The 22,325-nt window shown below is 43.2% G+C and overlaps 1 protein-coding gene across 1 annotated transcript in view; it reads left to right on the top strand.

The window, feature by feature from the left end:
* The first annotated feature begins 1,956 nt into the window (after positions 1-1,956).
* Positions 1,957-22,325, top strand: part of UTP20 (UTP20 small subunit processome component) — a 63,765-nt gene continuing 43,396 nt past the window's right edge. The window contains exons 1-16 of the mRNA XM_039703996.1: positions 1,957-2,086; positions 2,670-2,750; positions 3,879-3,945; positions 4,138-4,270; positions 4,752-4,940; positions 5,925-6,006; positions 7,117-7,254; positions 7,640-7,795; positions 9,392-9,538; positions 10,028-10,162; positions 11,588-11,665; positions 12,301-12,479; positions 14,417-14,572; positions 15,098-15,186; positions 20,713-20,818; positions 22,014-22,164. Coding sequence (XP_039559930.1) covers positions 2,042-2,086; positions 2,670-2,750; positions 3,879-3,945; positions 4,138-4,270; positions 4,752-4,940; positions 5,925-6,006; positions 7,117-7,254; positions 7,640-7,795; positions 9,392-9,538; positions 10,028-10,162; positions 11,588-11,665; positions 12,301-12,479; positions 14,417-14,572; positions 15,098-15,186; positions 20,713-20,818; positions 22,014-22,164 — 1,932 coding nt within the window. The 5' untranslated portion in view covers positions 1,957-2,041. The remainder of the gene's footprint in view (positions 2,087-2,669; positions 2,751-3,878; positions 3,946-4,137; positions 4,271-4,751; positions 4,941-5,924; positions 6,007-7,116; positions 7,255-7,639; positions 7,796-9,391; positions 9,539-10,027; positions 10,163-11,587; positions 11,666-12,300; positions 12,480-14,416; positions 14,573-15,097; positions 15,187-20,712; positions 20,819-22,013; positions 22,165-22,325) is intronic.

Genomic DNA, 22,325 nt, shown 5'->3' on the forward strand with positions numbered 1-22,325 from the left:
AGAAGTGCATGCATTATTTTACAAAGGTTTCCTGTACGTGCCTCTATAGGTATTACTACCAATAAGCTGTTACTCTTCAGAAGGCCATCTGCTGTTAATTTTTAATGGCTGTAGCATATATTTTTGAAGGAGAATTGCTGGCAGGAACCATCAGATAATCACAGGGTGCTGGAGCTGGGGCCTGCCCAGAAATGGGAAAACCACATCTCTTACTGGAAAAGTAAAATAATAAGTCCTGAGGCTTGAGGCATTGCAGTCAGAGGGGAGTGTATGTAGTAAAGATGTTGTTAACATAGCTGCAGCTCATACACAAGTGGGGAAGGCCCTTCTGGGTCACTGAACCTTGCCAGCTGAGGCACCTGACCTACTGTCCTGGATACACTGGGATTGATACCTGGGCTACTAGCCTGAGGCTCACTCAGTTCTACCTCCAAGTGCAGTATTCAGTGCTGCCTGACACGCAGTTCATGAGCAGCTCTTGCAACCAGAAACTCTCAGGAACATCAGCAGCTACAGGTCTACCCTGTCTCACTCTTCTGAGAAATTGCCAGTTTACAAACACAAAATGAACATTTTTAGCCTTTTAAAAACTTCCTTTAATGTATTTTATTTTTGCTGATGATGACTTCTGCAACAGGCAGAGCACACCTGAGCTCTTCTCCTGTTATTTTGCATTAATGTTAGATTTTGCTCATTTCCATGGATGATTTTGTAATGCGTGCATCCCACAAAGTTCTACAGCTCTGCTATAGATGCTATTCACAATGGAAAAAAAAATCTTGTAGACCGTTTTCCACAAGTATACAATAGGTAGGAGACACAGTAAGTGAATTTACTAACCACTTCTGGAGGTTATTTGTGCTCTTAAACAGTTGCATATTGGTCCCTAAGTTCTTGTGAATCTAGACCTCCCAACATGCTTTTGGCTGCACTTTCTATGGAGATATTTGGCCTTGAAATCACTAAAGTGAACCTTTCCAAGTTTAAATGCCTAATTAGGTATTCTCTTCCCATTTAATGCAAACGTCAGAAGTCCTTCCTATTCCCACAGCAGAAGAGCAAGGTTTGCAGCTGTCTCAGGAGCTCCAACTCCTCGGGTGCTGAAGCACGCACGTTCCCCTGCCTGTCCAGATGGCTATCGTGTTAATGGCTCACTGCCTGCCTGTGGGCAGCCTTTCTGGACAAACCTGGAACTGTTTAACCTGTTGGGTCTGTTCCAAGCTGTGGGTCCCTACGTGCTCCTAATCGTGAACTTCAGCCGTGCTCAAATCCACCTGTATGTCTTGCCGTCTGAGTAGCCTGCAAGCCCGGTTTCGGACACGGCCGTGAGCTGCCTGTAGCAGGCAGGACGGGCGGCCCCGGCAGGGCCGAATTCTCAAGCTGGGCAAGACGCAGCCTCGAATGTTCGCGTGTTCTGAGTTGTCTGTGCTACACCTGCCCCCACCAAAGCTCCTTCCTGCTCATCTCTCTCCTCACTCACACGTCCTCCCCCTCCTGCAACTGCGGCCGCAGGCAGAAGCTCCCACAAGCCGTGGTGTTGCAAGGAACGACCAGTCCGTAACCATTTGCTCTTGTGCGAGGACTTGGTTTGCATGCACTTTGTCTGCGATGAACAGTTTTGTTTAAATTGTTGAAGTCCGGACAAAAATCACTACTGAGATCAGGCAGCTCCGGGACGAGCCATCAGTGCGTTGCTGTGGGCTGCGCTCCATCCTGCTTTTGCCATATCACAAACTGCTCTTCCCTGGGCACCGCCGCGGCCTCCCCCTGGTACCGAGGTGCCCCAGCCCGCCGCCCCACACCACAGCGCACAGACAACGGCGGAGCGGGGCTACTCCGTTCACAGCTCCTAGGGAACCTCCACCCACTACCAAGGCGACAGGGGGACAGAACCTCCCCGAGCTCCGGGCACAGGTCTCGCTCGGCACCGCCCGCCCCTTCCGCCGGCGGTCCCGCCCTGCTCCCGGCAGCCCGTGCCGGCATGGCGGCGCCTGGAGCCTAGGGCCGCACGTGCGGGACTCGCTGCGGGGCCGCCGCCACCATGAAGAGCAAACCCACGGCCCACAAGTCGGGCAACACGCACCGGGTGAGCGCCCGCCCGGACGCGGCTGCTGGCCGGGGGAAGGGAGCTCCGGCTTCCGCCGGCGGTGTTAGTTCGGCGGTCGTGCCCGCCTGCCGAAGCGGCACTGCGGCAGGAGGCATGAGGGCAGCTCAGCGCTGCGAGGGTCCGGCCGGGACAGCGGGGCCCGAGTGCGGCTGCTGCCCCGCGCCCGGCAGCTCCGGCCGCCCGGTCACCGTCCCTGACGGGCAGCGGGCTCACCGCCGCCCCAGCGTGGGAAATAATACAATGAAATTAACCAGAGCGTTGTTTCAGGAATGCTGAGAGCGGGGCACTGTGCTGAAACCTGCGTAGATTTCTCTGCATCTTTGTCATCGTGTTGTGCAGAGGCGTGGGCTGCGAGCCTCGGTTTGCAGGTCGCGGGGGTAGAGGGTCAGTCCTGCTTCTGGGCGTTTTGCCTTCATCTTCTTGTAGGGCTGATGTTGAGGGGTATTATCTGGCAGCCCGTCTTTAGAAGTGGGGTTTCTGTTTGCAGAGTGTGTGCTATCAAGAGAGATTTGGAAGGGCTGTGCTCAGAATTGAGCAAGAAATGTGTCTTCTTTTTTTGCAGTTTCTTACCTTTTCGGAGCGCCTAAGCAACATTAATATTGATATTATTCATCGGATTGACAGAACTGGGAGCTATGCTGAGGTGAGAGCAGCAATTGTGATTATTTTCTGAAATAACATCATAAGTAGACATACTCAATGAAAGAGTCACTTAAGAAATTTATTTAGGAGAAAATTGGAAAGGAGCTTCTGTAAGAACTGCTTTTTCTGGAGCCTTGTTTCGTGCTTTGTTCCCTTTTACTTTTTTTACCTCGTTTGCAGTATTGTCGTTGAGGCACTTGGTCAGTACCACTCTGATGTCTTCCATGTGGCTGGTGGACCTGTTTCTGAACATGAAAGATGCTGCTGTGTCATTTAGCACTCCTACAACCAGACTTGGAAAGACTTGAATGTGCTGAGTAGTTGCAATAGAATCCGAAGTTTGAAAATCATAAGTTGGAAAAGACCTCTAAGATTATTGAGTCTGGCTGTTAACCTAACACTGTCAAGTTCATCATTAAACCATGTCCCTAAGTGCCACATCTACACATTTCTCAGTATTTCCAGGGATGATTATTCAGCCACTTCTCTGGGCAGCCTGTTCTAGTGCCTGACCACCCTTTCAGTGAAGAAAGTCTAAACCTCCATCCAGTCTAAACCTCCTCTAGCACAACCTCAGGCCATTTCCTCTTGTCCTATCACTTGTCACATAGGATGCATCACTTGTTACCTGTTGACACCAACATACTGGCAGCGTGTGTATAAAGTATGAGCAGGTGTCTTTATGGGTCACAAGGATCATTTTTGTGTGTCATATAAATCATCATTATGATTATAGCGCTTTGCAGGTTATTGCCACCTGATCTACTGGATTGTTCTGAACTTCCCACTCAATAGCTGAGAGGATGCCAAAAGAAAATCCAAAGGCATTGTGCTGGGTGAACTATGGCTCAGCATCTTACATTATCAAGGCCAGTCAACAGACCTATAAAAAGCAGTTACATAAACAAGTCCTGTCATCAGAAAATATTTTCAAAAGTATTTTGAATATTGAAAGAAAGACTTTCTTTTCAGGGAAACTCCATAGTGCCTCTTGAAATGAGTCATTAAGATTTCGAAGAATATTCTTAAAATGTTTAAGGCACTTGATAGTGGGCTTCATTTGCACCTCTCATCTTTACAGGACACGTTCAGTAGGGTTGGTAGCTATTCTTCATCTTTGTTTTGACAGGAGGTTGAAACCTACTTTTTCGAAGGACTGCGGAAATGGAAGGAGCTGAACCTCACTCGACATTTTGGTATGTCGTTTATATTCATGTTTCCTGCTTCCCATAGACTGCTAAAATATGTTTTTTCTTCATCCAGAGCCCAGTGGGAGACTATTGACTGGTTTTTGAACTGGGCTCTGGAGCACTGTTACTCTTTAACACTCTACATGCTTACCGGGGACTGGACTAGTTTTCAGGGCTTCTCTTTTGTTGTTTGAACAGTGCAATTCTATAATGAAGTGGCCAACAAATGCCAGTCCTTCAACCAGCTGGTTTATTACCAAAGTGCTGTTGTGCAGAGCTTGAAGACACATCTGCAAGTCGAAGGCAGTCTTGCTTACCAACCCTTATTAAAGTAAGTACATGGTCACAAAAAGTAGTCATAAGCCTTGATGGTATTATAAGTAAGCATGATTTCTCTTGTAAGTGTTCTTTATCTTTATTGTGCCTGAGGAAAATAAGCAATGAGATGCCCAAAGTGGTCATATTTCCCTGGTAGAGCTTTATGGTTCGAAGTCTTCAAAAAAATATAGTTGTGAAAAGGCAAGCAAGATAGCTGGAGTGCTTACTGAATGTCAGACATTATATTAATGTGCTTTGTTTGATATTAATAATTTAGTTTTTTGTTTACTGGTGTCTGCTTGATTTTTTGAAAATCTTAAGATTCTTGCCATCCACAGCTGCCTAATAGGTGATATTTTTTTTAAAAAGTGAGACCTAAAAGTGATGCTGCCTTTCTTTCCAAGGAGACTGCACTGGATGATGCAATGTTTGACTAGGTTTTGATTGGTTTGTTTTTGAAATGCACTAACACTGGTGTATTTTCTGAAACACAGTTTAGTGGTACAGCTGGCTCGAGATCTTCAGGCTGACTTCTATCCTCACTTTCATGACTTTTTCCTGGCCATCACCAAATTATTGGATACACAGGATACAGAGCTGCTAGAATGGGCTTTTACCGCTCTTTCCTATCTCTACAAGTATTTGTGGAGGTTGATGGTGAAAGACATACACAGCATATACAGGTAAAAACCATATTTAATGTCTGTCTTGATCAGCAGTTACTAGATGCTGTAGAAGTGTAAATGCCACATGAATACATGGCTTAATGCTAGAGGAGGCTTTTTAGCATGCTTTCTCAGCTTTTCTCAGAGATGAACTGGCCAAGCTCCAGGGAGTTACCAAATGCAGGGGCTTCTGAGCTTGAGGAGTTCCTGAACTGCAGGTGCTTGAAGGCTGATTTCATATGTGCTTGCTGTGTTTTTAAACCTTTCCCAGGTGTCTGCTTTTGGCTCCGGCTGTAGACTGACTGACCCAGTGTGACCACTTGTTCAGTCTTAAATTGCTGCTGTAGCTGGGCTCCTCCTTTTGACATAGACAGTGGTTCCATGTCTTCTTCCTAATTTCAGTTTGGAACAGATGGAGCAAAAAACTGGTTACAGATTTTCTCCCCAGCCCAGACTAAGCTGTTGAACATATTGAAAAATGATCTGCTCAATTTGAGAGAATCTGAGGCACCACTCCCTCTGCAATGAACCTGTGATGAGCCATCTGCCACTGTTACTGATACCAGCAAACTGCAAATATTTATCAGCCTTGCAAACTGAATCTTTCAAAACTTTTGATTGTACAGGAGAGCCTGTTGGCTCAACTGAAATACAAGTCTGGCATATAAATCAACTTTTGTTTCACTTACTGCTGCTAAACATATATGTTGAAAATCTTGATGCTGCAGTTGAATCTCTGTAGATCTGCAGATCTGAAAGGTATTTCTGATTGTGGCTTAATTTGCCTGGCACTGTCATTTGACCTTCTTTGCAGAACTCTTGATCTTATGCAGAGAAACTGGAAAGGCATCTAGATGAGGGAAGGTATTGGCCTTCTCTAGAAGGACAGGTTCTTAGTGTTTGTAAAAAGTGGTAATGTAAACTGGAAACAATTTGTTTTAACCAGCTGATGGCAATTCTTGCATTGCCCCTAAGACAATGGGTTATTTTGTGTCTTTGTAGCCTGTACAGCACCCTGCTGGCTCACCACAAACTCCACATCAGAAACTTTGCTGCTGAAAGTTTTGTCTTTCTAATGAGAAAGGTAAGTGGGGTGTTTGTACTTTGATGCTATCTTCATTTTGAGGTGGTTTTTTGATTCAATGTGCAATTTTAGGTTTTCTTCAGAGAAGGGTTAACAAAGCCTGAACTGGCATACAGTGTATCCTGAGTTGTCATTTTTTTATCATTTTGTTGGGTTGTTTTGTTTGGTTTTTTGGTCATACTGAGAATGTCATGCATTCTATGTCAGTAGTAGCAAAGAGAGGCCTTAGCACTCTCTGTTTAGAGACATTAGACTAAATGCTTGTGGTTGGTTTATCTAAAATGACTAGAAATATTGAAGTAATCCTGCAGAAGGGAGGCTTGAATTTGCATATGCCGATTTTTCTACTGGCTTTTTCATGAATAGTTAAAGGCCTTTGTAGAACTGAAATTCTTGTGATGTTTTTCCACTCCTGAAAATCACTGTATGTAACATTCCCTGGCAGATCAGCCAAGATCAGGCAGCAGCTTCCATGGAGCGGAAATGGAAATGGAGTGGTAGTTGTTGGGTTTTCTTTAGTCAAAACATACAAAAGCCAGGATTCCTTAGACTGGCTAGCAAGTTTGAGTATACTCATTTTTGTTCTAAGTTGAGAGACCTTAATAAAGCATGTTCATTTGATTGGTTGTTTTTGGAAATTTCTGAACTTGAAGTAAAATCCTCAGAAACTGAGGTGTTTACAACATTGGACCAGAAGTCCCTGCAGTATTCTCAAGTGTGGTTCTAGTTTCAGATGACTGGATTCTGTGTTCAGCTGATACAAGTCTCTTTCTCATCAGGACAGGGACTTTTTTGTTTCAGTTGTGACCAGTTTAACTGTGCATTTGTGCATGTGTTTAAAATCATGAAAAAATGAAACCCATATATTTCAGCTGCAGTAACCTCAGCAGACCTGTGTGCATTCTGGGGTTGTGGGAACTGTAGTGACTGAATAGCTGATCAAATTTCTTCTTTGAATTTCCTTGTGTGGTCACAGAAATAATGAGTTTGAGTTGTTGTGGGAAGGCAGGACTAGGAGAACAGCATGGTGCTGTGGAGCATTTTGATTGTCTCTATCCATCTGGCAGCTCTGAATAAAAGATAATGTAGTTTTCTCCTTATGTTTTGCAGGTCTCTGACAAAAATGAACTCTTCAATTTAATGCTCCGTGACCTGGGAGAGCACCCTGAAAAGGTGGAAGGTGTAGGACAGCTGCTTTTTGAGATGTGCAAGGGTGTTCGAAACATGTTCCACTCCTGTGCAGAGACGGTAAAGACAAGATTGCTGCTTTCACTGTCACTGTTAACAGGCCTTAGGCAGTGCTCACTGAAACCAGGAGTGTTTTCTCCTTCACCTCTGTGGATCCTTGGTGATAAGCATGTTGGTAATTACGTGGCAGGATCTGAAAGCCTTCTGAGAATATTTTTGGAGACATTAAGGTTGTTTTAAGTAATTCCTTTTCAGTATTCCTGTATGCTGAAATCACACTTCTTGCTGATATTTCAGATTTTAGGTGATAGCCTATTTTTTTTCTCAATTCTAGAAAGAATTGAGATCACTGGAATATTTTAGCAATACCTTGCACTAATTAGTTTTAGAATTGCTGGATTTATTTTCTAAGTGTAAGAACACAACACACTCTTTTCCTGTGCAGGCTATGAAATTAATTCTGATGAAGCTGGGGCCTATGACTGAAGAAGAAATTGAGCTACCATGGGTAGCTGTTGGAGAAGCCTTCAAGCAAATGGTCAAATCAGCTGCTGTGCATATCCATAAGGAGCATTTTGACATTGTCTTCAAGTGCCTGGAGGTACACCAATTATTTTTCTTCTTACTGTTATTTTTTTATTCATGAGTGACTGAGAAAAAATTCTGCACTTATTGAGGAAAGTGTTTTACTGGACCAGAAATGATTTTTTTTCTGCTTTGGAAACATAAAATACAGAGTCATGGGAAAAATTCCACCCTTCTATTCTAAGCTCAGAGATACCCTGGTGGCTGTACCCTGAGTGAGAAGGGAGCTACTGCAGGTGCCACTTGGAACTCAGTCCTGTGGCTGGGCAAGGATGGTTTGTACAGTCTGCCTTTGCATGCATTGCAGAACCCTTGCTGAAATGTAGTGCTTGTTTTATGTTGCTAAACTACTGGTGGTTCAAAACCACTTTGACAGTAAAAGGGAAGCTTTTTGCCCTTCAGATCTTTTTAAGGGAAAGAGTTGGGTTAAACCTGGAAATCCAAGTTTGAACCTTGCAGGCAAGTACTGAAAATCAGAATGTTTTCAGTCTGAGTGTTCCTGTGTTGCTGCTTGGGGGTTACACTCTGGTTTGAAGCTGAGTGCTGTGGGCTGTGCTGTGTTGGATCAGGGTGATCTAGAATAATCAGCAATGACACAGCCTGGCAGTGTGTTTGACTTACCTGACCAATATTTAAAAGTTTGCAAACATCTGGTACGGGGATTTGTTAAGGGGACCTGAAGCCTCTTGCAATTGACAGCAGACTTTGTCAGTTGTGTTCCTGAGAGGGATGAAATGGGAAGCTGCAGGAAATGGTTCACATGAGCTTTTTTGGGGTAGTCCTTCCAGCATGGGCAAATAATTCCTATTCGTTCCTTCTTGAGACTCCTTTCCTGTGGCTAACCAGTTTCCTAGAGAATCCCATCTGGTTCCTCTGGCCTCACCCAATACGATAAGCAGATTTTACTTGACTGTCATTAGCTACAGATTTGTTTATCACTGAATGTTTTGTATCCCTGAGGTTTCTTTGACTCAGCATCTGCAGTTGTTATGAAATCTTGGAAATTCGTGACAAATTGCCTTTATTTTTAATGAGGCTTTTTCTTTTACCCTGGGAAATGATGGATGCACAGGGGATGTCTTGCTCAGAGGGAAGTATTCATGTAGTCTGTGATGGCGCTCCAAATTGGGTTCACTTTGTTGGATTAAGGGTAGGAGTTTATATCTTCTGGACAGAAAGAGACACTAATGTAGAGTGTACATTATATGAGTAATCTCTCAGCATTCACATTAGCAAAATTATGCATAAAGTACCTAAAAAGTAAAAGTACCTAAATTGTGATAATTCCAGTGAAAGCTGGGTGCTTCCAAACCATTGTGGGTGTGGAACCCAATATTCCTCTTTCCTACTTAATATGTCAAGTGTCAGCCTTTCTGGGGACTCTCATTTTAGGAGTTTCTTCTGTTTTTGTCCAGAATCTGAGGATGTTTTTTTTACCTAAGGGAAATTTTGCACTGTTTCTGCACAGTTTAATTTGTGGAATATGTATGGAAAAGCCAACAGTATTTGTTGGGCAGCTGAGATACTGATTCTTCAGAATGTCTTCCAAATAGCAGTAAGTGAATCAGAGTTTGTTCATTTATCTGAAGCATTCCCTATTTTATTTAAACAGGAATCACTCCTAGATTTGCAGAGGAAAATAACGAAGGTCAACTGCTCTGTGGCTTCAGAGCAGATGGAAAGGATTCTGCAAGCTTATCTGATCTTAGTGGAACATGCAAATGGATCTAAAATCTCACTGCCTGAAGAAGTCTGTCAGGTAGGTCAGACTGACACTTAGATGTGTCAGAGAGGTATCATTTGAATATGAAAGAGGTGTGGTCAGCTGAAGCATTCATACACATTTCTGATGTGTCACTGGGCTTAGGATTTGAGTGAACAGAGACACATGTTTTGAGTATTGCTACCTCTGATCCTGTGAGATTTTACCACTGTATTGTAATGGTAGTGTAGCCCAGCTTTAAATGAGCAATGGGGAAAATGGACTACTGCTTCTAGAGTCTGTTCCTGCCACTGTGGAGGAGACTCCCCCATATCAGTGCTGTAGAGCAGTTCTGCCAGATTCACATACATTTGACCCCATTAGGCTAGATTTAGGGCCTTCAGACTTTAATGGGGCTATGAGGGTTCATTTCTGTAGGATGAAGCTTAGAACTCTGTGCCCTCCTGTCCAGGGACTCTCCAGGCCATTCAGACCAGATAATCATTATCTTCACGGACAAATATGAGTTCTCTCTTTTCATTTCAGGTTTTAATAAAAATGTTACAGACACCATATCTCTCACCATCTTGCTGCAAGTTGTTGCTGAATGTCATTTCTGCATTCCTGCTGGCAGAAAATGTTTTGTTGCCAGATTCTTTGACCAAGGAAGCTATTCAAAAGGTAACAAGGCTTGCTGCTTACACCAGAAATCCCAGTCTTCAAATTCCCTAGAGCAGGGTGTTTCTGGACATTCTGTTTTAGGCTGGGAAATATGCTATAAGGTTCCCTTCAGCCTTTTGCACAGATAATGAAGAACCTGCCCAATGCTTTAAATTAAGTCTGATGGGGTGTTGGAATTACCTGACAGTCTTGCACAGGCTGTCAGTATAGCAATGTCACCATGGCAGACATCACTGCAATGAAATATAGGCTCTAATTCAAACACCTGTAGCCTCTGTAGAGAAAGGAAGGAGAACAGTGAAGGAATACGTCCTGCCTATGGTGATAAAGCAGGTCATTGAGTCAAACTTTGTGAAAAAAAAAATTAAGTTTCCAAGCATTTAATGAGCATGCCTTAGCTTTATGAACAAGGCTCACACAAGTGCAATTTTGATTTAGAAAGTACAGGGGTAAGCATATTTCAGTACTATCTTTGCTCCTGGAGCATTGACGTTGTTAGCTACATATATTCCAATCAAATGTAGTGTTGCAAAGATCAACAGGAGATTATACTATGGAGTCTGATTCTTTAGTTTTCATGTTTCAGTAAATTACAATTTTTCAATTAACAGTGTGGACCATAGTTGTGTAGTATGTGTGAAAAAATATTTCTAATGAAAATGCTACATGATTTACAATGAGAAAGCAAGACTTGAAATTGTTTGAAGAAGATCAGATTTCAGCTGGTCCTCAGTGTTGACTTGTGCTGAAGTATAATTGGTTTTGCCTGTGGCATGAGGCCAGTTTTGCTCAGTAGACTTCTTCAAACATTTGAGGATATTTGTGTGGGCTTCTATTAAACTGGAGGAGGCTTAAAGCTGTCCTTGTGTTCTGAAGGGTCTGGGAAAGAGAGATCTGGGTGTGTATTTTATCTTGGCGTTGAGGAGTACTGATCTTGGCTATCTCAAAGGACTGTTCCTGTTTTGGATCCTTAAAAAGCACAGAGGTTTGCTCTGCCCATGAGGTGGTAAACTTTCTGCAACCTGCTGCACAGAAAAAATGCCAAGTTGAAATATGTTTTAGGCCTAAGCTCTTTCCTAACTGTTAGTGTGTCTCTGCTGCAGTCCTAGAGCTTTCAGCTTCTGTTTTCCATATCACACTGAAGAGATAGCTCAGTTGTCTTTGCACAGAGACAGTAGGATCCAGCAGTGTTTGTCAAAAAGGGTTGTGTCAGTAGGGTTTGTTAAAAAGGGCTGTGTACTCCTGTACCTGAATTGTCACTTGGAAACAATGCTGCTCAGTGGGCTGGAATTAGCAGGAGAGCCAGGCAGAGTATCTCAGGAGTTGAAAGAATGTTTGACTTGTATACCAGAAAACTCCCATGGGTAGTGAAGAGCTGACTATGAAATGTCTCTCATTCTGCAACTTTTTACTTGTGTCTTGCAGGTATTTGCAAGTAGATTTGAACGGCGTTTTCTTTTGGACTTTTCTGAAGCAATGTTCACAATGAAGCAATTTGAGAGGGTAGGTGGAAGTGATTGTGCATTATGTTTATTTTTGTTGCTAGAGGGAACAAGTGGAGAATCCACAGTATACTTACCTGCCTCGAGTGCTGAAGGATTGTTGTGTATTGACATGATTATTTAAACTTCTGTTATGATCTGATAAGAAGGAAAGAGGTTACTTGTGCTATTGTGTTAAAGTTGTATAAGTGTTCTCAGAGTTGGAGAAGGTGATAGATATCTCTTCACAAAAAGAAGTTTGTTAAGGGGGTGGTGAGTGTGTTATGGATGGGAGGAAGTGAATGAGTTCTGGAGAAACTTAAGTGGAAATTAAGAATAAGCCGCATACATGGTGATCTGGGAGGAATCAAATTAATTAAATGGAATGGGAGGTGAAAGCCAAGTCAAGGATCTGGAATGTCCTGATAAGACACAATTTGGTGCAAAATGATAAGACTGGATTTGATTCATTAAATTACAGTCCCTGCTGGTGTCTAGGGGCACCAGAATTGATAAGTCTGATGCTTTGCTGGCTTATTTGTGAGCATTTGGGTTTCCCTGTGGTTGCTGTCATGGGTTTTTTTGTGGATTTGATGATGATTAAAGAGACTTACCAGTCTTCAACTTTTTTTTTTTCTTTTTTTTTTGTCTCTTCAGCATTTTCTCCCATGCTTTCTAGAATACATTGAACATTGCTTCTCTGGCACAGATGCCATCACAAAGGATGAGGCCGTGGCAATTCTGGCTAAACTCATTTTGGTGAAAGCAGAGCCTCCTACCATTGGTTCAATGGCATTTGAAAAGTATCCTCTTGTTTTCACTGAAGCATCTGTCAGGTGAGACTTGTCAAGTTTAGCTAACACTAGATGTGTCTGTGTGGCTCTAGGCCTGAAGGCAGTGCAGAGCACATAAAAGTTGCCCTCCAGTATTTGCTGGAGTTACATAAAATGCACTGCTGGCAGATGTGCAAACCAAGTGATATAGTAGGATATCACTTACCTTTTTGAAGTCATGAGAAGAGATGCTGCTTTGGAAAGGTGGTTACTGATGAAAACTGTTCTGGTGCATATATGATGGGGATCTCTTAGACCATCATGCAAACTGCATCCCTTGGCAGTTAATATTTGTAGTGAGTGCAGCAGTTCAGCTTCTCATCCCTCCTGCCTGTGCCCGAGCTTTTTTCTCTGTATGCGTATGTTTTGTCCAGGAGCTTTCTTGGCAGCAGTACAATAGCCTTGCCATAGAGCACAGCTGGATATCAAAGGACATGTAATTAATCCAGCAGCAGCACTGTGCTGGCACAGCTTGACTGTTTTTAGTTGCAAACCTAGCTTGGTTGCAGTGAAGTGGTTGCTTTCCCTGGAGCCTCTTCAGAAAATCAGGGGTACCCAGTGAAGCACAGAATGACCATTGCTAATCTAACGATACTGATTTTTCTAGTAATTCTAACTCAGCTAATTCAAAACTTTTAACTTTGTATTGCCTTTTATGTAAGGTCTGGTTTTTCCTTTAAGCAGTCTACTCTGTGTGATTTTTTCCTATTTTTATTTAGTAGTAGTGGAAGCATTGAGGTTTTGGAAACAGAAAGTTCAGCCAAAATGATTTAAATTGGTTTTCTTCCCTTGTTTGCTTTGTTTCTTGATTTCTCTGTTTTTTCAGTGCTGTAAGAAGCTGCAAGGACCTTGGTCCTGCTTGGACTGTTTTTTTGGTCTCTTGCAAAGTCAGTGGTGTAAATTACGGTCAGGAGACATCTCAAGAGTTGCATACCTTGTCTCCTACCTAGTTTTTAAATACTCAAATTCTGGAGATTTTTGAGCTGCCTCTGGCAGTCTGTGCCAGTACTTTAATATCTTTATACTTATACAGGTGTTTTTTTATTTATTTGGGCTTTTTGGCTTTTGTTTTTTTTCTTGGGTTGTTAGGGGTTTTTCCCCTGGTCCTCAGTGTATTACTTAAACCTTCTTTACAGCAGTTTAAATCCCTTGCTGCTTATCTTATCTGCTGGAAGCATAAAGAGCAGAATATTTCTTACTCTTTGCATCAAGCTTTTACAAATAGCAGGCTTTCGTCATCAGACGTGTCTGAGATCTTCTTTCTCTGGACCAACAATCCTAATTCCTTGCGGTTTATCTCATAAATGTATTTTCCTAAGCCTCTAATAATTCTTATTGTTGGCTTCTTATGAGCTTCTGTATTTCTTGAAGAGTGGAGCCTCTGCAGTCTTCTGACTGTGATCTTCCAAGCGCTGGGTGGAATGGAAAGATTGCTGTGCATGGAGTGTGGAGGACTCCCTATGTTCCAGTATGGTGTCAGCCCTTTCTGCCTGCAAATAGGCTTGTTGATTTGGGCTCACCTTGTGATTCCATTTGGGTCCCAAACCTTTTACCTCACTGGTTGTTTTCTGCCATCCATCTGTGTCAATGTTATCATGGTTTATTAACAACAGTTGTAGAGATGACTCTCAGATGTTCCTAGAGTCCATGTGTCCCAGTTGTGAGGGTGTCCAACTGAGAACCAATGTCTTTTCTTCTAGAAATATTATTTGAACTTGAAATAAAGAGCTGACATTTCTTGTGAGCCATGTTGTGTTCTCTTCAGCATGACTAGATGATATTTTGTGCAGTAGAGGGCGTGGAGAAGGAAAAAATACCTTGTGTTAGTACAAGTCCTTTTTGCTAGAAGTAGACAACATAATTTTGAATGTCATAGGAGCAAAAGGAACAATGTCTGCTATGCAGTGGTGAATTACTGAAATGTTTGGGTTTATTTTTAGCTCTAATACACGGCAACAAACGAGTAAAAGACAAGGAGAAAAGGCAGAAGTACCAGTGTTGGATCATGTACTGTCTTTAATGCATTTACCAGAGAAGGAAGACATCACTGACCTTTCACAGTCTTGGGTTGCCTTGGTTGTACTGCCACATATTAGGTAAGGGATATTCTAAGGTACTGTTCACATGTGTTTCTGTACTACTGTCTACTTTCTTACTGCCTATTAGCTCTCTTTCTGTAAGAAATCATTTTACTAAGGAAAGGACAATAATTGCTAGGGCTAGGCTCAGGAAATTGGGATTAGAAGACAAAAACAAGTGCTGCATGGAAATACCATGAGTCAACAGTAAAGACAGGAATAGAATATCAACTTCTTGATTGCCTACTCATTAATTTGGTGATTTACTGTATAGAGATGTTCTTGACACATTTAATTTTGTATGTTTTAAGCACTATCCTCTCTCAACAGTATTTTTTCAGTAATTATTGAAGGACTAGTTAGAAAGAAGATGCAGTGAATGCTACAGTTTAAATTGTGAGTCAGAAATAGCAGAAATGTTTTGCTGCTGGTTTCAAACTTGGAATGAGCTACCTGTAATTAAATAGAGATCAATGGAATAGAAATCTTTTATACGTAGGTGTCAGTGTAATAGAAATAAGTCTTCCCATTTATTTTGAACAGACCGATGAACAAAGACCACGTTCTGCCTCATGTGACGAGTTTTATAGACTCTCTCTTCACAGCCATTGACAAAGGAAGCCTCTGCAAAGGTCAGTTACAGTTACTTCCTGAATTTGCTTTTTGTTCATATATAAAAAAATAAAAGCAGTTTTTCTGATTGCACAAAGCATGAAAATGAATTGTGGTAGCATTGTATCCAAAATTACCAGCTTGACTTAAACTAGAAGAGCAAAGCTTGGGAGGAAACAACCTCCAGGAAACAATGGAGGAACATTTGCTGTTCATAATAATGATGGGGTGACAGATGTCCTGCACAGTGGAAGACAGAGGTAATTGGGAAGGAAAAGAAGAAAATGAGAAAAAAAAGAGGGAGGAAATCTATCTAAACCCAGTCCAGGCTGAAGCTGTCAAGTGAAGGAGAGACTATTGACTCATAAGCTCCAATTCAAACGTATAGTGCAGTTTAGGACATTAGCATCTGTCAGTTAATGGCAGCTATAAACTCAATTGAATATCATTGTCTCAAACCCTTTGAGCTCTGTGTTGGGTGCCAAAAAAGACTGTTGTGGTTTAACCCCAGCTGGCAACTAAGCCCCACACAGCTCCTCACCTGTTCATGCTTTCCCAGTGGAAAGGGGCAGAGAATCAGAATAGTAAAAGTGGAAATGTTTGTAGACTGAGATGAAGGCAGCTTCATAGGTAAAGCAAAACAAGGAATTAATTTACCACTTCCCATGGGTGGGCAGGAAACTTCCAGGAAAGAAGGGCTCTGCCGTACTTAATGGTAAAAGACAAACACCATCACTCTGAACATTCCACAGTTTATCTGCTGAGCATGACCATGTGGTCTGAAATACCCCTTTGGTCAGTTGGGGTCAGCTGTCCTGGATGTGTTTCCTCCCAGCTCCCTTTGCACTCCCAGTCCACTCACTGGTGGGCTGGTGGGAAAAGCAGAAAAGGCCTTGGTGCTTTGTGAGTGCTGCACACTGATAACAAAAACATCCCTGTGTTATCAGCACTACTTTCAGCACAAATCCAAGCCAGAGCCTCATATCAGCTGCTGTGCAGAAACTCAGCTCTATCCCAGCCGAAACCAGCACAGTCTCTGCCTGTTATTCAGTACCATTTATGTCATGCTCAGGTGCCACTATCCAATGCAACCTCATGATCCACCTCTTCTTCCCATCCTTTGATATAATACCATTCTGTTAGTCTGTGCACCACCCCTGTGAAATGTTCACAGAATAGCTGCTGAGTTCATTTAGTCTGTGAGTCTGGGCTCCATCTCATTCAGGACAGGAGAGTTGGTGTCTTGTGTGGAATTGTTTGTCACCAGAGTCAGCTCATGTTAATTCACTGCTGCACTTGTCCTGCTTCTTGTAAAGCTTTTCCTCCGTTGGTTTGGGTGGTTCCTGCCATAGTAATTCCTCCAATGTGTGACTTAAACCTACAACAATCAACTGAAATGGGTTACAACAATTTAAAGTTGTATCTGTTAAAATCTCCACCCCAATCCCTTTGGGCCAGGCCACAGGGCTTAACATTGCAATGAACTCTTCTCCCTGCTTGGGTTTGAATTTACCCACAGTCTTGTTTGGGGAGTACCTGCTCCAAGTGGAGTCTTACCTATGAGTCCCAGTTTCTCCTGGGGTATACCTGCTGTGGTGTAGACTTCCCCATCCCGCAGATGTTTTGGGGTGCACCTGTTCCAGGCCAGCTGTATCCATGGGCCACAGTGCCTCCAGAGATACACCTGCTCCAAATGTGATCTTACCCATGGCTGCTCTCCCTCAGGAGTGTACCTGCTCTGTCATGAACTTGTCTGTGGCCACACACCTTGAGGTGCTCCAGCATGACCTCATGCATAGCTGGTGAGGATTCAGTGTACCTGCTGCAGCATGTACTTCCCCACAGGCACAGATGCTTCAGGTGTACTTTCTCCAGCATGGATTTGCCCTTGGGTCATCATTCCTTCAGAGGTACACCTGCTGCAGCATAGACACAACTAAAGCCATAGCTGCTTTGAGATGTATCTACTTTGTCATGGACTTAACCACAGATGCTTTGGAATGTCCTGCTCCAGTGTAGACTCATCCTCAGGTCACAGTTCAGTTGACTCCAGTTCACACTGGAGTTCCAGCCTGGCTGGTGCAGCAGGACAAAAAGAGCAGCACTGCCCTGGCCACCTGGGTGCATTGCCATGGCTGTTACCAAAATGTTCCCAGCTACAGCAGAGAAGGATGCTAAGCAGTACAGCACTACAGCTGTGAAGGCAAAAAGTAGTCCTTAGTGGCTGCTAATACACAGTAAGACAAGCAAGCCTTATGGCAGACAGAGAAGCTTGCCAATTAGTAGCTAAACAGCAGTAACAGCTATCAATCAGGGTTCAATCTAGCACAGCCTTGCACTGCTCAGGCTCTGTGTGTGCCAGAGGCACACTGCTGTTTCTTCTAACCTTGCAAGCCACATGTTGGGTGCCAGAAAGGACTGTTGTATCTTAACCTCAGCCAGCAACTGAGCCCCACACAGCTGCTTGCTTACTCAGCAGGGACGAGAGGAGAGCATCAGAAGGGTAAAAAGGGAGGAAACTCAAGCTTGAGATACAGATAGTTTAACAGGTAAAGCAAAAGCCATGCATGAAGTGAAGCAAAACAAGGAATTAATTTGCCACTTTCCACGGGCAGGCACATGTTCAGCTATCCCCAGGAAAGCAGGGCTCCATCACTCATAGCAGTTACATGGGAACAAGTGCCATGCCTTCTTCTTCCCCCTGTTTTAAATGCTGAGCATGGTGCTGTGTTATAGGGGATATCTCTGTGATCAGTGGGGTCATCTGTCCCAGCTGTGTTCCACTGGTAGAGTCAATTTTCATCACTGTGCCTGGTATGGGGCTGTGCTCTGGATTTGTGCTGAATACAGGCTTGATAATTCTGAGCTGTTTTTGTTGCTCCTGAGCCTTTTGCTGCTGCCGGGGCCTTTTCTGCTTTTGGTGGTGCCACGCTGGCAAGGAGGCTAAGGGTACATGGCAGGCTGGGAGGAGGCACAGTCAGGACAGGTGACCCCAAGTGACCAAAGTGATATTCCAGACCTTATCACTTCATGCTCACTGTATAAATAGTGGGGAAGGAGGAGGAAGGGAGGAGATGTTTGAAGTGATGGCATTTGTCTTCCCAAGTCACCGCTACATGGGGTGATAGGGCCCTGCTCTCCTGGAGATGGATGAGCACCTGCCTGTCCATGGGAAGCAAGTCCTTGTTCTGTTTTGCTTCTGTGCATGGCTTTTTTGCTTTATCTCAACCCACAAGTTTTCTAGCTTTTACCCTTCTGCTTCTCTCCCTGATGCTGCTGGTGGGGGAGTGGGCAAACAGCTGCAGGGAGTTTGCTGGCTGGCTGAGTTAAATGACAGCACCCCTCCTTGTGTACCCCCAGCCTCCCCACTGCTGGAGTGGGGTAAGGAGCAGGAAAGCCCTTGGTGTTGTGTGAGTGCTACTCATCAGTAACAGAAACATCCTTCTGTTATCAGCAGTTTCCAACACAAATCCAAAACAGAGCTACATACTAGCTGCTATGAAGAAAATTGCCTGTATCCAAGCCAAAACCATCACACCATCTCTGACCCAGGTGACACTACCAATTCTAAATGCTGCATCTTTTCTTCGGGAAGAGACGGTCACTGGTTGTCTTCCCTCTCTGGCCAGGAAAAAAAAAAATACCTGAGCCTGCATAAAGCAGGGCAGTTACTCTTGAGAGCTAGAAAGTATTTGACCTTATGACAAACTATAAACAAGTTGTAGAATGCTCCAGGTTGAGTGTTCATTGTTTCTTTGTTTGTAAGGGCTGTCATTTTCCATTTATAATATATTTGTTAATGTACCTAAATGTATCCACCAATCAGCTCTATTGCTTTTTCTTCTTTAAAGAAGCTTTGTCAAGCATTGAGGTCTTTCTTTCATCATATTTGCAGTTTTTTCATGCTGTCATGATTGTTTTATTGGTAGTGTACTTAGCCTAAAAAAGGAATATCTAGAATTTATTTTCTTGGGTTTCATCTTTGCTGGCAGTAGTAGCAGCACTTCTCAGGCTCTGTGTGTGTGCCAGAGGCACATTGCTATTTCTTCCTTTCTTAATAAGGGAAAAGAAAATAAATAAATCTTCAGTCCTATATTCATGCCTCCTGTTGTCCCATATTACACTTCTTTGCTTGGTTTTCTTCACCCTTCTCCAAAACTAGGGTTCCTGGATGCTTTTTTTCATCCCTTGCCATTCTTTCCACCTCCACGATTCCTGCAATTCCTTCACCTTATGCTACGACTCCAGTATTCTCTCACTGCCTGTGCAAGGCTCCCAGCCCTGTGCTCCATTTGACCTTCCTGGCCTCTGAGCAATGAGGCAAAGTGCAAGGTCCAGAACTGGGTGGTTTTGGTGTTCTGGTTGCTGGGGAGCGCAAGGAAACAGGCTTGAAAACTGGGTCACAGCAGAGCAAGGTATCACTGGCAGCTCTTCAGGGCCAGTGTGGAAGTGCTTCCCTTATTATCACACAGGTGTGTTTGCAGTGAGGTGGAAGCTGCTGTCTTTGTCCAGCATGGGCATACTGCTACCAAAGGGCATGCAGATTGCAGCTTGGAAACTGTCCTTACACTATGCAGGTAGATGCAGAAAGTTTCCTCCTGTCATTACTTGATGTTTCTTCTCTCTTTGAGAAGCTCCTTATGGAGGTTAATGGTTAGCAAGACCTGGGAAGTCACATACCTGGGGAATTAAGCAACTTAGAATACAGGAATGTTTGCAGAGGAATAAATAGGATATGAATGCTCACTTCCCTTTTCCAATGGCAGCATGTAAGACAGTAAAATCTTTTAAAAACTTTCTTTAATTTGCTTTTAGGATATAATACTGTTTAGGAACAGTATTTTTTCAGTCTGGAAAGAAACAAAGGAGGGGAATTACTTTAGCAACCTGTTTGCTAACTTAGAAGTGTGATAGAAAAGGAATTGCCCTTTCTTGCCTGCCAGAGCACTGGCTATCTTGTGCTTCTGGGAAACCCTCCATCCCTAAAGGAGTCTGAGAGGTTTAGAAAGGAGACTAAATCCAGCAAACCCACCTGCCATTCACTAAATACTCAGTGTTTAGGTACATGGGACAGATTTAAAGATCTTACACAGTAGTGCATTGCCAAAGTTCCAGGGTTTATAGGCACCTGTGTGGTGGTAGCATCAGTATGTATTTTTGCTTTGCTTTTGCTACATTCCTGTCAATTTGGCAGCATTTCTTCCTTTTTGGCAGAGTGCTGTCTGTGACTCCTGCCACAGTGCTTAGCTCCAGATCCCTGCTTTCTGCACATGTGGGTGTGATGGAAACATACAAACTGGGAGCTGTCACAGCTCTCAGTGCTGGAGGAGTAACTTACTTTGATAGCCAGGGATGCACTTCTTTTATGTGTTATGATTATGTGTTATGGTTAGAAAATACACATGGCAGTTCTGGGATCCATATGCTACCTTATTTCTCTGACTCCAGCCTTTTCAGGATGGGCATGCACCATACAAGCACAAGTCACTGAGAGCTGAGTAAATTGAGTAAATTTACAAGATGTTCTTGTTCTTTCTCTGCTCCAGGAAACCTGTTTGTGGCCTGCCAAGCTGTAAGTACTCTACTTAGTTTGGTGGAATCTGCTGAAGTACTCAATTTGTTACCTGTGGAGCGTGTCAAGAGCTTGGTGACGTAAGTAAACTCTGCCTGTTCTGTGGTGCTTCATGGTTTTCCTTGGTAGGGCAAAAATTTGACTTTGCCTTTATATAAGAGCTGGTTAAATGCTTCTTTGTGTGCTGCCCATTCTGTGGGGCTGGTGCATTGCTTCAGTATTGTGGTTATGTAATAGAGCAAAGTTGTAGGCACTTTTTTTTGAAAACTAGGTAGAAGTAGTTCCTCTTCAGTGACATTTTCTCTGCAAACTCGTGCTTTCTTAGCTGAAGAGTAGTGTGTCAAATAAGTTGGTTCTAGTTTTACATTGGAGTGCTACACTGGTTCTAGTTTTGTTTTGTAATGCTGTGCTTAGTAATTCTATATTACATTATAATGATAAAAGAGAAAGGAACAGCACTTCCTGAGCTCTGTCAAAAGTCTGAGTTTGCTCATGGTGTTGGGATTCCACCATGTCCTTACATATCCATGTTTGTGCTTGTTCCACAATGGGAGGAGATTTTGTATACTCCATTTTATTTATTTTGACTCTTTTTAACTTATAATTAGCACAGAAAACTGTCTGGCTGGTGGGATTTAGGAAGAGCATTAATCTCTCTCTAGCATCTCCAAGTCTTTGGTGGCTTGAGCTTCAAAACATCCTTTTCACTTAGGAAGTTATGATGTTCATGTCTGAGGCATGATGGAGATAAAACAACTTGCCCAGATCAGACAGGAATTATTGACAGTGAGCTTTAGCCTAATGCTTTCTTGTCAGCTCTGGGCAGGGGATGTGAAGCTTGCTTGGAGCAAGGGATGTAAGGTAGCAGAAGGAAGTTTCTCTGTGAGCAGACAGGATTCCTGGGGTCTCAACTAAGCCTAGATTATTTCTCTTCTGTTGATCACTGACTGAGCACCTGGGCAGTAATAGAAGCCCTCGTGTGAACTATGCAGGTTTATTTTCTGCAGCTGTGTGTCCAGCATGCAAGTCTCAGCTTGACAAGCCTGATTGACACAAAGGAGGGATCTCATGCCTCTTGGGCTGTCATTGATTTTGCAGCCAAAAGTCATTTGCTGGTGAAGTCTGACTTCACTGGCCTGCTGGTGCAAGCAGAGTCTGAAATAGTGGAATTTTACCTTAATGTTGTAGTTATCACTACTGCCTTGTTTTTAAATACCAGTGTTGTTGCAGTGCTTTCCATTTCCATGATTCCACAGAAATCATCCATTGTTTTAGCACTTTCCCTTCAGACCCCTCTGCGTTGCTGTTGGCTGATCTCTATTACACGAGGCTGGCATTATGTGGCTGCCAGGAACCCCTTTCCCAAAGGAACCTAATGGACTTGTTTGAGAAGTTGCATCCGAATATTTCCACTGGTGTTTCCAAGGTAAGCTGCTGTTTTGAGCACATGCAAAGCAATTTGTATTTTAACAATAAAAACCTAAGTAAACTTAGTTAAATGATAGTCTGAAAGGAGAAGCATGAGACTGTGTAAAGCTATTACTTCCATAGTCTGCTTAGACCTGTGTCAATGGGGCGTGAGTTAAC

This window comes from Passer montanus, unplaced genomic scaffold (genome assembly GCF_014805655.1).
Source record: "Passer montanus isolate IOZ18808 unplaced genomic scaffold, ASM1480565v1 scaffold17, whole genome shotgun sequence".
NCBI classification, from domain to species: Eukaryota; Metazoa; Chordata; class Aves; order Passeriformes; family Passeridae; genus Passer; species Passer montanus.